The sequence below is a fragment of the Anabrus simplex genome, chromosome 1 (genome assembly GCF_040414725.1).
Source record: "Anabrus simplex isolate iqAnaSimp1 chromosome 1, ASM4041472v1, whole genome shotgun sequence".
NCBI classification, from domain to species: domain Eukaryota; kingdom Metazoa; phylum Arthropoda; class Insecta; order Orthoptera; family Tettigoniidae; genus Anabrus; species Anabrus simplex.
The window spans coordinates 1,050,767,721-1,050,783,512 of NC_090265.1; the positions used below are offsets into that span (position 1 = coordinate 1,050,767,721).

At 37.8% G+C, this 15,792-nt stretch overlaps 1 protein-coding gene across 1 annotated transcript in view; it reads right to left on the bottom strand.

Moving 5' to 3' along the window:
* The window catches only part of LOC136857948 (cadherin-AgCad1), a 452,227-nt gene that overhangs the window by 32,574 nt on the left and 403,861 nt on the right, over positions 1-15,792 (bottom strand). The window contains exons 30-31 of the mRNA XM_067137073.2: positions 10,192-10,355; positions 4,931-5,134 (exon numbers count right to left, since the gene is read on the bottom strand). Of these exons, the coding sequence (XP_066993174.2) occupies positions 4,931-5,134; positions 10,192-10,355 (368 nt within the window). The remainder of the gene's footprint in view (positions 1-4,930; positions 5,135-10,191; positions 10,356-15,792) is intronic.

A 15,792-nucleotide genomic window follows, 5' to 3' on the forward strand; every position in this document is an offset into this window, starting at 1 on the left:
CCTTGTCAGTTTCATTTTGTTCAATAAATACTTTGCAAGATATTTTCATAGTGCTTTCATTGACTTCCTATTTTATATATTGAGTAATAGTGTTGGGATCGGGAGCCTTCGTGGTTCATACGGCAGCGCATCGGCCTCTCAGCGCTGGATACCATGGTTCAAATTCTGGTCACTCCATGTGACATTTGTGCTGGACAATGTGGAGGTGGGACAGGTTTTTCTCTGGGTACTCCAGTTTTCCTTGTCATCTTTCATTCCAGCAACACTCTCCATTATCATTTCTTAGCATTTATCAGTCATTAATACATCACCTTGGGAGTGGCGACCCCACTGTAGTAATAGCCTATATATATATGGTTCATTCATTACATCCCTGACCCGTCAAAGACTGGACTAAATCAGTTGAATTTGAACTGTCTCTGGATGACTGGCTGTGTGTCACTCATTTAATACTAATCATAAAGTTGTACAAAAACAGTGATATCCATGCACTGGACAGCTGTATGTGACTCACCATATCATAAGTTATCAAGTGTAACTCAAGGAGATCTCAAAGATGTAATAACATCACAGATATTCAAGTGTTACTAAACTAGCATTGGAATGGTATGGTGCATTTGAATCAGCTAATGGCAACAGGTATGAAAGGAGGGACTTTAAAAGAAAGAATCCATACTGTTCTGTTCACATGGTATTTGATTCTCTGCTACCTATGACTCTTCATGTGCTTCTTACATTTCTTCTTTAAAAAACTAGATAGATGAATAATAATTTAAGGATAATTTTCAAATTAGATAATCCAAGTTCAATAATTGGGAGTCTAAACTGTAATCATCATCATCATCATCATCATCATCATCATCATCATCATCATCATCATCATCATCATCATCATCTGCAGTTTCCAGCTGTTGGCCGAGTCTGCTTGAGTCTATACTGTTATAAACCTGGTTAATTACAAAATTGTAAAACTTGACCTTCACAATTCTTCTCTAAACACTACTCTCGCAGTTATCATAGTCTTGCACACATCCCTTCAATTATTGAGGAGTATTTTCTCATCCAATGAAATATTATTTTACAATTCCAATGTAATTTTACGTAAAATATATCGGAATGCTAATGAAAATATGCAAGTTACTTTTAAAAACTTACCATTATGAGTCCTTAACTATAGAACTCTTCAAGGTCCTCTCAACAAGTAGACACTAAATTACAAAAGTGAATCAATCCTTTTCCATAGAAATGCATCAAGTTCCCATACAGTAGAAAGTACAGGTCAAAGAAAATAGGCTATATATCACAAGAAATTATAATACATTTATGTCTTTAACTAATGTAATGTCAAGAAATAATAAATGAACATATTAATACTAAAAACTCAAATTAGCACATGAATAACAGAAAATATTTACAAATTCCTTAGTGGACCATTGGAAGTACAACCTGCAGCAAGGAAAAGAGAAATAGGTATTACTGATTTGCAGTTTTAAACTGAAGGAACAGAGACCTAACATGATTTTAAAGAGATTTGTGAAAAATAGAGCATGAGAACCATGAGAATAAGCATATTAATCTTCACTTTCTGAAATAGTCCAGTACAGTAGTTGCTTCCTCTCGCCCAGATGTCTCATGGAAAGAAGTTATCTCTCAATTTGGTTGAGACTGTTGATGAGATCTTCATCAATGTTGAAGGACGAGAATTACCAGCATACAATATCCAGTCCCTCCACTGCTGCTCCAAAATTTGGTTCTTCTTCTTCTTCTTCTTCTTCTTCTTCTTCTTCTTCTTCTTCTTCTTCTTCTTCTTCTTCTTCTTCTTCAGTACTTTGTCTTTTTGCATTGTAATTAAAGGTTTTAACATCCATCAGTGGTACTGAGGTTTGGATATCATCATCACAAGTAACAAATTCTTCTTATGTTGTGACATTCGAGTCTTCCAATCTTCCCTGATGTCATCAGTAGTGTCATCTTAATTAAAAACTCTGAAATGGCACCAAACCCTGCATGGCCAAAGCAGTTTTGAATAGTGTCTGTTGTGACTAGTTGCCATTCTGCTACAAACATATGCATGGCTTGGAGTATATTCAATTTCATTTCCTCATTTCTTTCGAGGAAAGAAATAGCTCTTTGAACCAGGGCCTTCCTGTACTTCACTTTCACAGCATGAATACTTCAAGGTCCAAAGGCTGCAGGTAACTAGTGCAGTTAGGAGGAAAGAAAACCACTTTGATATTTCACAGGAAAGATGTATCTTAAGGATGAGCTGGACATCAGTCTATCACCAGCACTATCTTCCTTCCTGCTGATCCCATCTTAGCATCCAAGCTTCGTAAACATTTTAGAAATATCTCCAATGTCATCCACGCACTTTTGTTAAAATCATATTTACTTGGGAGTGTATGGTTGTTCTTGAAGCACCTTGGATTCTTAAATTTTCCAATTATTAGTGGGGGTAATTTTTTACTCCCGTCGCTGTTAACACATAACAATGCTGTTGGTCTTTCTTTACTTTTTTCCCTCTGTGGCATTTTTCTCCATGAACAGTGTATGTCTTGGATGGGAGCAAATTGTAAAACACTCCCATTTCATCAGCGTTAACAATATCCTTAGCATCATATTCTTCAAGATATCGAGGTAATGTTTTCTTTATCCAGTACACAACTGTATTGTTGTTAACTTCCGCACTCGTGCCGCACATGTTTCAGAACAAAAGGTTGTGTAGATGTTGATTCCCATAGGGAACCTAAAATATTTTTCCCGAATGAGTAAATTTATAATACCAATATAATGGTCCGTTATTGGACATTATAAATTTTCCAGCTAACTCATTCTTGGTTGCCTGCGTTTCGCCCTCATGTGCTAAGTTAGGCTCGTCAGTTGGGACTTAGCACACCACCCAAGACGCAAGGCTAGTGCATACCGTGGAGGCCACTGCATAGGCTATGTGAAGCCACCAGCAGTGCCAATGCACTATGCACTATGAGTGCCATTAGAAGCATGGAAATCGACCAAACCCAGCAAGCACAACTTCTTCAGATTTTTGTTTAAGTATGTTCCCATTAATTGGAGCATTCTCACTCCTTTTTCCCACAAACAATTTCATTAAAATGTTTTCAAGTTCCTCGCATGGCAAAGAATGAATATTCTTCCATATTTTTGCCCCAGAACTGCACTCCACTTCCGCAGTCAGAATTGCTTCCTTCTGTTTCATGATGCCAAACAACGTAGAGGGTGCCAAGACATATTTTTTACCATCTGTGACAAAGGTACTTGGCTATCCCTTTCAATATCACTAATGATGTCAATATTTTGTGAAAGGGTCAGCTTTTAACATTTAGCAGGCATAACAAACGTAGTCCACCATAACTCACAGTACAACACTTATCACAGACACAAGTAACTCGTAGCACAACTTTCAAGACAGGAACAAAAACAGTGAATGAAGCTGCAGATATTCATCAGTCTGCATGCTCCATGTGATTCCTAAGCAGCGATTGGTGCTGCAAGACGGAAATACCTAGCCAGTGTAACAGCGCTGCAGCTATTGGTTAAGGCAGCTGACCTCACTGGAGAAGTGTAGATTCTCCTTTTTCAGATGACTGGACATAGGATATTTAATTTCATAATGGGATTATTCATATATTTTTAAATTTATTATTATTGACTGATGTTACTGTGGATGCTGAAAAATATGAGTAGAAATGTTGTAGGCTTGATGTACGGTATGAAATTAACCATTTTGATGGATATTTTAAGGTTAACTAGTGACCCACCCTGACTAAAACAGCTGTAACTCCTGAATTGTTCATGCAAATTATGTACCGGTACTTTAAAGATTATTTTAATCCTTAATGAGTCCTAGAGAAGGTTAGGCACTTTATTTGGATGTAAAATTTGTAGAAAATCTCTATTTATTTTTTTATTTATTTAATTGAAAAGTTTTTTTTTTTTTTTTTTAACCACGGACTATGAACTAAATCACTCTAAAGGTCAAATGGTTGGAGATAAGTATATGCCCTCATGGACTTTTTTGTAGAGCTTGAACAGCTCTACATTTCGTATGGGGCCGATGACCTTCGATGTTAGGCCCCTTAAAACAACAAGCATCATCATCATTTCATATGCTTACACTTGGGGTCTATTGATAACGGTTCAGGCAGCGTAAGCCATGGAGACACGACTTTCTACTCATTCTGTAATTTTTTCTAGAATACATTTTCATTTTGTTCAATATCCATAGCCTTTTCAGTTTCTAATATCTTTCAATCTTCTGAAATATATCTTTCACTGTAAATCACGTGAAATTTGCGAGAGACTTTCCACCTAAATGTTTATATTTTGTGAAGTTACTTGTGTCTCATGGCATGTACGCACACATCAGTCATGCCTCCAGGCCGTACAGCTAGTCTCGCTGGAAACCGCACTTCACCCATACAGCCATCATTCTGGTACTGCCTACAGTTCAGTGGACATGACTAACCAACGGCATCTAGCATGACAGTGACTGCTGTTTGCTGATAACAGTGATTTCCAAAGGCTGCGCCAATTTATCATGGTTCCACACATCACTAAAGGAGTGCTTTAATTTAACACGTTAACTTCAGACTGAGATTGCATGAAAACAGATGTTAATTAATTTTTCAAGCAAGTTTAGAAAAAGTATCTTATCACTAATTTTTGTTACAAGGGGATGTGCAATGGTAATTTATGTGAAATATATTCCTTAAAAATGGACTTTTCTTTATGTCGGGGTTCGTTAGAAGGGGGTTTAAATAACATTTTGCTTATGGCGATTTGGCTGGGCCTTACGAAAATCTTCATTAAAAGTTGGAATTCCTTAAAAGCAGACACATTAAAACAGGGTTCTACTGTATTTTGTTTAACATAGGCTATGTAAGAGTAGCTTTGTCATAGCAAAAGAACTTACGTTCTTGTCCGGACGAAGAATGCCACGAAGAGGACTATTACCATAACACCCAAAACTGCTGACACACATATTAATATGGTTTGTAGATACTCCTGAATACTGTTTCCAGAGTCTGGGTTATCTGCAGCAAAGTTTACAAGGTCCAGATTCTTGAGAGCGAGAGCATTTCTCAGCTTTCGGTAGACAGAATTGTCTATAACTCTCCTGAAACAATTACATGAACAATGTCAGTTTACAGAGGGTTTGAGGTTTGTTACATCCAATGTAAAGTGTCAGTTATATCATAAAGAATGAGAATATTTTAAAAGTAGTGCAATTTGTTATTTATTAAAAAGAGTAACACAGATTTTTATATTTCAACATATATTATTTTATTTTTTTACAATCTCTTTTATATCACACTGACAAAGATAGGTCTTATGGCAATGATGGGGTAGGAAAGAGCTAGGAGTGGGAAGGAAGTGGTTGTGGCCTTAATTAACGTACAGTTTCAGCATTTGCCTGGTGTGAAAATGGGAAACCATGGAAAACCATCTTCAGGACTGTCGACAGTGGGGTTCGAACCCACTATCTCCTGAATGCAAGCTGATAGCTATGTGACACAAACCGCACAGCCACTTGCTGGTATCATATTTTATGAGTCAGGTCAGGATCATTCTGCTATCGTATGTCTGGCCGAGAGTGAAGCGGCCATTATCAAACTTGACACCCAAAGGGGAGACCAACAGCTACAGCCAGGTGAAGACTTTGCAGTAGGATATGACACAAATTCACCAGAAAGAAGAACATGGTCAACAGTTCAGATGGTGAAATAGGACCCCAGTCCCAAAGCAGATAAAATGGAAAAACTTTCTCCTGTCATCAATGTCTGTACTTCAAGAAGCGGTTGCAAATGGCATCTGTATTCTTGAGGTGCAGCCTAAAGTTACACCAGGCAATAGGTATAGAATGAATCTGGGAGTGGTAACCCCACCATAATAATAGCCTATACATGATATGATACTTCTGAGCTTGCCTAGGAAAAGGTAGGGAGTACCCTGCAAGCGATGCACAGTTCCTTGGGCCAAATCATGGCAAAAATGGAATAGAGATTAAAAAGAAAACAAAAGGAAGTATATTGATAATGAAAGGAAATGTAAGAAATTGGTAAGAGAAGAAAAGTTGGGAAGAATTTACACAAAAGATGAAAACAGATGGAGCTGACAGTAAAAGAATGCTGTATGGAACTATACAAAATAATAGGAAAGAATAAGTTTATACAGAGCCTATAAAAGAGGAAGGTGGAGAGCTGTTAACACATCCAGAAGAAATAAAGAGAAGATGGAAGGAGTATTTTGATAGACTGCTGAATGTGAGAAATTCTGCAGAGGGGATGGTAGTAATAAGGTGCGATGACTCAACAGCAGAAGATGATATAATCATGCTAAAGGTGGAATTAGCAGTCTATAAAATGAAAATGGGGAAGGCATCTGGGATGAATGAAATTAGTGTGGAAATGATAAAGGCTGCTGGACCTGTTGGACTACAGTGGATGTACAGATTGTTAAAGTGCATATGGAAGCAGAAACATGTACCAGAAGACTGGGGAAAGGGAATAATAATAGCAGTCTTTAAGAAAGGAGACAGTAAAGTGTGTAATAACTGTAGAGATATCACACTATTATCACAAGTGGCAAAAGTACTGGAGAAAATATTAGAAAGGGGAATGAGAAGAAAGGTAGAGAGAGAGTTGTAAGAGGAATAGTATGGCTTTAGAAGTGGAAGATCTATAGTGGACCCAATCTTCAGTATGAGGCAATTAACACATTGATGACCGGGTCCGAAAGGAGGATGATACCCCCTGTTGACCAGATAGTTCAAGCCTGCAAGAACAAAACTACATTGCTGCACTGAAACTAATGTAACATGAAAGGTATTCTAGATAATGTCCTCAAACTTCTATATTATGAACTGGACTGTATCTGTATCTTCTACATACTACAAGTGCTATCTATACTCAACTTCTGAATCACTGTTGTACTAGCATTACAAAACCCGAACTTGTTGCCTACGATGTGACATAGAAGGACCAGAATCATTGTAAAAATCACTCACATAATTAGAAATGTCTAATTCACTGTCTCTAGGTACATCTGATAACTGGTCTGCACATAATTCATCACAAGTATCCATATCTGTTAGCAACTGCATGCACCACGCCATGTTAACATTTTGGGATGTGATAAACATTCCTTTGACAAATCAAGCAACACTGATGTACTCTATGAATACAATGACCAACACAATCACTCATCTTACTCTGACACATTTACAGACAACATTCAACCAGAGTTAGAGGAGGAGCAATGTGGATTCAGGAGTAACAGATCAACAATGTATCTAATTTTTAGCACCCGCATGCTGATGGAAAAGTAAGAACCTGGTCATTGTATTCCTGGAGATAGAAAAGGCCTATGATAGTGTTATAAGAGATAAGATCCGGGAGTGCCTGAGGAAAAGAAATGTGCCTGAAGGACTGAAAATGAATGAAAACCTACAACCTATTTTCCAGTCATTGACTGGGTCAGGAATGTAATGAATGAAACAGATATAGGCTATTAGTCCGATGGCCACTCCCAAAGTGATTTTTATGAATGACTGATAGATGCTATGAAATGAGAATGGAGAGTGTTGCTGGAATGAAAGATGATGGGCAAAACTGAAGTACCCGGAGAATAACCTGTCCCGCCTCTGCTTTGCGCAGCACAAATCTCACATGGAGTGAACGGGATTTGAATCACGGTATCCAGCGGTGAGAGGCCGACGCGCTGCCGTCTGAGCCACGGAGGCTCTCTGCCTGAAGGACTGGTAAGAAAAATTCAGATGTTGTACAAAGACTGTACTAGCTGTGTACAAATTGGGGAAGGTCGATCATCATGGTTTGAGACCAAGAGTGGAGTTCAGCAAGGAAGTGCACTGTCCCCACTACTGTTCATCGCTGTTCTGGACAATATTACTAAGAACATCAAGGAAAAGTTAGGTGAACTGAATGCAGTGGCTTTTGCTGATGATATCATGATCTGGGGTGAAACAGAAGAGGAAGTACAGACCAGACTCAACGTATGGAGATCCCAGTTCCAGGAATATAACCTCAACATCAGCAAGACCAGGACAGTGTTGAAGGCAGTCAACAGAGAAGAGTGTCCAGCAAGTGTAAAACTAGTAGACCACCAGCTAGAGCGTGTGTATAGTTTACCTTACCAGTACCTCGGAAGTGTAATCTCCAGTGATAATTTGGTCAGAAAGGAAATTACAAACAGAGTGCAAAAGGGATCAGAGTCCTACCAACAAGTAAGAACACTTTTATGGGATGACATGATTCCAAAACCAGCCAAACTGATCACATTTAACAGCTATTTCATACTATTGAAGCATGCACCCTCACAAAAAGAGATTCATCAAAACTGTAAGCATCGGAGATGACATTTCTTAGATCCACCATCCAGAAGACCAAGATGGACAAGTTGAAAAATTAGGAGGTGAGGAAAGAAGCCGGAATAAAGACATCCCTATTACACCGAATCGGTTCATCCAGACTACGGTGGTATGGGCATGTGATGAGGATGGAGTCTATAAGAACAGCCAGAATAAATTTGGAAAGAGAGGTGGAGGGGAGAAGACCTGCAGGAAGACCTAAAACCCAATGAATGGACATAATGAAGGATGATCTAGTTGCCAGAGGATGGACAGTGGATGATGTTCTCCAGGACAGGAAGAAGTGGAAGAGGCTCATTAACAGTATCCAGGAAACTGGAACTGTACAAGGATGATGATGATTGTGGTCTGGGAAACAAACAGCAAAGAAGTACGAAAATAACTTGAGGCACTGAACAAGAAAATTGGAAAGTATGGTATGAAAATCAGTGCAGAGAAGAGCCAGACCATGATGATATCAAGAGAAGAAAGACAAGGGAAAGTCATTGTGAAAATTGGTGGTCAAAGCCTTGAAATTGTTGACCATTTTGAATACCTAGGGAGTAAATTAATGCAGAATACAAGGCTGGATATGGAGATTAGCAAGAGGATGCAACAGGGCAATGCATTCTACCAGAGTATAAGAAATCGTGTCTGGAATAAGGAAGTACAAAGGAAGTGTAAAGAAATAATGTGCAAAATGTATTATATACCCATAGCAAACTGAAACACCTAAGTATGATACAAAAGACAAGGAAAGACAGACTGAGAAACAAAGATGTGAAAAAGCAGGTTGGAATGGAAAACCCAAATGAGAGAATTGATAGGAGTAAACTAAGATGGTTTGGACATGTAAAGATGATGGAGGAGGAAAGAATATCAAAACAGATGACAGAAATGAAGTTTGAGGAAAAGAGAGAGAGAAGGAGTCCTAGAACAAAGTGGATCAATTCAATAAAGAGTAGTTCAAGGAGAAGAAACCTGGACTGGGACAAAATGATGGAAGAGGAATGGTGGAAGGAGAGAGGTAGGTGAAGAAGTGCCATAAATGCCCTGACCCAGCAGGAGCTGGATAAGGAGAAAGGAGGAGGATGATGGATATATTTGATAGTTTAATTTAATTTTGGGATGTGACAAATATTCCGTTGACAAATCAAGCAACACTGATATACCTATGAATCCAATGTCAACACAATCACTCATCTTACTCTGACATACTGTACTGCTGACTGGAGAGCAAACAATATTAAGTGCTATGAGGACAGCTTGAAGGTTATATTACAAATAGTTCCTGTACATTGCTTAGAACTGCCTTAATCTTGTAACAGTGAGGTGTAACTGTTTTATATTGTCTTAATGATATGAATTTATATGAATGTTTATCCAACAAATTCCTAAAACAGATTTTGCTTTTCAAACTACAGTATTGGGAAGCACTACTTCATTTATATTCTTAAACTATCTCCAAACAGCAGTATTATTAGGAATGTATTCTACTTCTGTTTATTATGATATTTTATTAAGTTTTTTACAGTCAGATTCTTTTGCTCCTTTTCATCAGTAGTTCTTTAAATAACATTCTATTTTCTTGCTGGGATCAAGGTCTCAATTTAATGATTGGATTTAACTTTAAACTTTGATATTTGATAGAGTTTAACTTTTGTCTTAGGGGCAAAAGATCCACATGGGTCGACGCCCCAAACAAATAGCATTTTAAAAAAAACTTTTGTCTTGTGGAGCAAAGAAAGAAAGAAAGAAAGAACGAAAGAAGGAATGAAAGAAAGAAAGAAAATCAAATAAATACATACTGAATAATTTTATCCTTCTCAATAGGTTGACTAGAGGCATCATCTACAAAATGAGCATCAACCACAGTCTCATTGTCCAAGGGTTTGCCATTCTCATTTAAAGCCTTTTCTACCTTATCCACTCCACACACACACTGTAGTATATCCCCAAAGATGGAAGTTATCTGAAAAATAAAAATTATATTTCAGAATTTTAAACCATATTGTGCTTAAAGGAAAAGGAAAAATCATGCATATATATGATACAATAAGCATGCTCTTACACCCTTTCTCTGTGATCAGAGTAACCAACAGTTCTCTCTGCCTCGACATCTATCACTGAAACTTATTCTAATCTGGCATATAAATCATTTGTTAAAAGTTGTTCATTAAGAGGAATTTGCCATACATTGGGCATACATTTTTGCCACTGGAGTATTGTTCATTTGGAAGATTTCCACTAGCTTTTCTTAGGTTGATTTTTAAGTTCTATGTAATTTATGCTCACTAACAACAAAATCATGTACCAAGAAGAAATTGTCAGTTTGCTGTAAACCTCAGCATACAGTCACATCTCAGGCAGATAATGAAATGATTAGCATAGTAATTTGATGAGTAAAATGGTCTTGCCATCAGAGGCTGTATCTTTGCTCCTATCTGTAATCTATAAAAGGGTTTGCGAGGATATTTGGGACGATTGTTCCTGGCTGCATAAATCTTGTCAACAATTCAATATGACTTTACTGTGACATGAAAAGGGCCTCTCTTTCTCTAGAGTTAGGCAATTCTTTAATCATGTGGCATTAGGGCCATCTAGTGGCAAGACGTTTCACTCTTTCAAGACATCAGTTCTTTAGCCTACCTACAGGTATCATTCTGCCGTTTGGCTTTGCCACCTAGGAGCCTGCATTGGAACATTTTTTAGAAAGAATTGTAGTAGATAGGAGTTGGCACCCCTTAAATTTCTCTGCTTAAAGCTACCACTAACTGCACCCAATCAGTAGCCAGTCAGATGTAATAAAAGGAGTTCGCATTTGCCTGCGAAGACCTTCTTCTTCTGATCATCAGCTGAGGTTTGTACCTCTCTTAAGGCAGCTGGGCCTGCTGGGGAAACCATAAAGTAGGCTACTTCATTGTAAATATCAGGTAAACACTAGAAACATGAAGTGGCCAAAGGAGACATCTTGGTATCTTAGAATATTAAGTTTAGGGTAGTGCCGTTTACTTGCCTATTTTAATGTAGGGGTTTTGTTAACTTAATTATTTCAGAATTACATAGGCTTTTCTGGTTCCTTCAAGAATGAATGTAGCAGTCCTAATGGCTGTAATATTTTAAAAGGAAGAATATGGACCGATGTTTCCCTTTTTCAAACTTTACCTTGTGACTAGTACTTCTAAATTTAACCTTTTCTATTTTTGGTTGTAGTTTCTCCTGTTCATAGTCACAGAGCAGCATAGGCTTATCCTCTGCTTCACTGGGCCTCATGCCCCATTCAGTCTTACTGTAATATAATCACAGGATCACTTTGTATGTTTCAGCATTCCTTTCTGATTGTGTGCAGGCTGATTTTCTAAAATTTCAATCTGCTTTCCTTTTGGAATTTAAATATGCCTTGGCCTATCTGTAGTATAAGCTTTGCTCCTGTTTGACATTGGAATTCTCTCCCTTTCTTATTGTTACCTTCCTTTTATGGATAAAAGTGCAATGAGTGTTTTGGCTCATAATTAATTAGGTCCTGAGAGCACTTTGCCTGTTGTAAGTTTCTTACACATTGAAAATGTTATACACTATCACATATTGTTACTCAGAGTGATCCATCACCCACTATTGTTATTATTTTGGTTGAAAAGAAAAGGAGATAATAAAGTTTGGTATTAGAGTTTTGCTTTTATGTGATTATCTTTATTTCATTCGTCCAGCCCTACTGCCCTGCTGCTTCTTTCTCCACACACTGTAGACTACTCTAGTACTACGATGCAAATGAAGAGAATTTACTAAGTTAACATAATTTGAGAAGGGACACGTTAGTGGAATGCATGAGGCTGGGAGGTCATATTGCCAAATTACCAGCCACTTATGCTGTTCTGACAAGACAGTTAGAGCATGTTGGGCCAATGAATGTGTAAGTATGGTGACCAGGCTCATCTGTGGGATTTATGTCAGGAGAGTTCCCTAGCCACTCTAAAACAAAAATACTGTTCTCACTGAATTTATTTTTCCCTTTCTTTGAAGTATGGCAAAGAGCCAGATCTTGCTGAAAAATTCTATCACCATCTGGAAACCTCTTCTGCAGCTCAGGAACAACTCTTCTTTGCAGTATTTTGATGTACTGGCCAGAGTTCATCATCCCTTCAATCCCAATCCTTCATGTGTGAAACACTCCCAAAACAGCTCTTGCATGGGGTGTTTTACGGTCTGTTGCAAATGATGTGAAGTTGTTGCCTCATTATTCGCTCAGCGCACATACTGAACCCTCTGCCCCTGCACATGAAAGTAACTCTCATCAGAGAAATGAACTGTCTTTCAGTGTTCCATTGTCCAGTCCTGATGACTACGTGCCCACAAAAGATGTTTCTTGTGCCTTTCTCCTGTTAGAAGGTGTTTCTTTACAGGTTTTCAGGCTTTTCTTCCAGTTAACAGAAGTTTACAGCAAATATTAGAAATGTGCAGATTCACTCCCCTTTTCCCTAATTCACATGCCAAGACCACAGCAGTTAGCCTAGGGTTTAACTTATTTCTCCTGAGGAGAAAACGATCATCAGTTGGCTTAGTTTCCTTTTTCCTGACGCAGTTCCTCATTTTCATCCATGAAACTGATCCAGTTTGTTTGTACTGCAGAATAATTCCATTTTATATTGCCTACACAGATACCTAATTTAATAGCTAACTCTCTTTGTGTCATAGAAGTATTCTGAGATAATGTTATATTTGCACTACACTTTCTGGGAGTCATATCCACTGAAGAAATACATATTTCTACCACATCAAAAATCCTCCAAAGTTACTCACTTCAAAGTAAATACTGCTTTCATCCTCAACAATCACCACACAAATTAAACAACACTGAATAATAATGAAAATAGCATGTAGAGAGCATGGGAACTAGGAATAAGTCATGTGTAGCACATTGTCATTAACCATTGAGAAAATAATGAAAAAAAATCCCTTGTTCCAATTAACTTGCACGGGACTGTAAATGCCACATATTTATGGTTCAATTACATATTTTTGTGCATTTTGAATCTTTTAGATTGCCTCAGGTTTAGGAGTGGCCATGCTGTTTCAACTCTTATATAAGGACATAATGTTGGAGCAAAATTATTTATTTCAAGCTTCTCAAAAATATGAGGTGTCACAATGGACAAAGCATACTATATATATCCTAACAGTTTGAACATTCAACAATAAATTACACCTGAAAAGGCTTTCTCAGATGAATTCTAGAAGACAATAGCAAAGATATGTTGAAGATAAAGGAAATACAGTATAACATAAATTTGTAACAAGACAACAACAACAGCAAAATCACCTATGTGTGTCCATTGGATGATGCCTTGTATCAAGGAGAATAGAGGTGATGTTCTAGTATTCTTATAAAACATCTGAGAAAAGATGGCAATAGAATTAAGCACCCTTCCAGGGATCTTCAATGAAATAAATGAAACAAAAACAATGACAGCAAAAACCAGGTTATAGGAAACTGCTACCAAAATAACATTAAAGGAACCTCACTAGGAAGCTAGGTCTAGGTTCAGACATTTTTTTCAATACTGTTCATGTGGACCTGATTGAACCTTTACCACCTACTGAAGGTTTCATATATTGCCTCACTTGTATTGACAGAATAATTAGTACAAGCATTTTATAGCAATTGGATAACAAGATTTGGTGTTCCTTCCAAGACCATTTCAGACCAAGGGAGACCATTTCAATCTAAACCTTTCCAGTCACTTGCAAGGCTGTGAGGATGCAAACTCAATTATACAACTGCTTATCATCCACAAACTAATGGGAAAATTGAACATTTTCACCGCACACTTAAAGCTGCTATCAGAGCAACAGTGTGGCTAGATGGACAGAAGTCCTGCCTACAGTCCTTTTAGGACCAAGATGTGTTGTTAAAGAAGAAACAAACTGTTCTATTACCCAAATGGTTTATGGCACAACAATGAGACTACCTGGTGATTTCTTTGATGATTCAACACACCAAGAAAGAATCTCTGTCTTTTGTCAGTAAGCTACAACAACAAATAGCAAGATTAAAACCAGTGAAAGGCAGTCATAAAAATTGACACACATCATTCGTACAAAAAGATCTTTACATTTCCAGACTTGTTTTTGTCAGAGTAGATAGGATCAAATCATCTCTCGAAAAACTTTATGAGGGACCATATAGGGTAATTGAGAAATCAAATATTTTACCCTTGCAACAAAGAACAAAGAGGTTAAATCTTGATCAATAGACTGAAACCTGCATACACTCTGCCTGATGTTCCAGTGGAAGGTCTCCAAACCATATCTCAATCATCATCAAGAACCTAAAGTGATGATCAGACACAACCGACATCAAAGAACCTGCCTCTGAATCAAGTAATAAGGGTTACACATTCAGGATGTGTTATCCGTTTTCATTCCAAGTATCTTGAAATTTTTTGTAACTTAGTTTCTGGAAGGGGAGTAGTGTAGGACCCTGTGAGATGCAGTGAAATTATAATTATTATTTTCTTGGATTCTGGAATCAATCAAAGTGATTCTTTGTTCTTTTTGATTCATAAAAAAGAAATGTGTAATAAAAATTAGTTATTATTCAAAGTAAATAATTGTTCTTGACTGTACCTACAACTTCATTCAGCAGGCTGATACAGGATGATCAGATATGCTTTACTCTGGCATGAGTATTTCTTACTATATGCGAGCACGTGCTCATTCACCACGTAAGCATCGAGGTCAGTAGTAGAAAGGTAAAGCATACAACAGTAACACAAATAATTTTAAGAAGTTCATAATTTACCACATTATGAAATTGCCGGCCTTCATTCTCCACACATTTCTGGCACCTTGTTAGGAAATTATTCATTACTCATTATAGTTCATGTTGAGGAAACTTGGCTATTTCCTGATGAATATTATGTTTCTGTTCTTGTATAAGTGCAGGTTTGTCTTGTACCTGGTATTTTTAAATTTACTGCAGAAATAACAATTGCAGGTTGGTAAATTGGGGGACCACGGGAGTCACAAATCCCTACTAATAAATCTGTTCTTTGGAAACACCTTGTGAATATCTCTGCTGGCCCTGCGGTGTAGAGGTAGCGTGCCTGCCTCTTACCTGGAGGCTATGGGTTTGATTCCCAGCCAGGTCAGGGATTTTTACCTGGATCTGAGGGCTGGTTCGAGGTCCACTCAACCTATGTGATTAGAATTGAGGAACTATCTGATGGTGAAATAGTGGCCCCAGTCTAGAAAGCCAAGAATAACAGCCGAGAGAATTTGTCGTGCTGACCACACAACACCTCGTAATCTGCAGGCCTTTGGGCTGAACAGCAGTCGCTTGGTAGGCCAAGGCCCTTTAGGGCTGTAGGGCCATGGGGTTAGGTTAGGTTAGGTTTGTGAATATCCCTCAG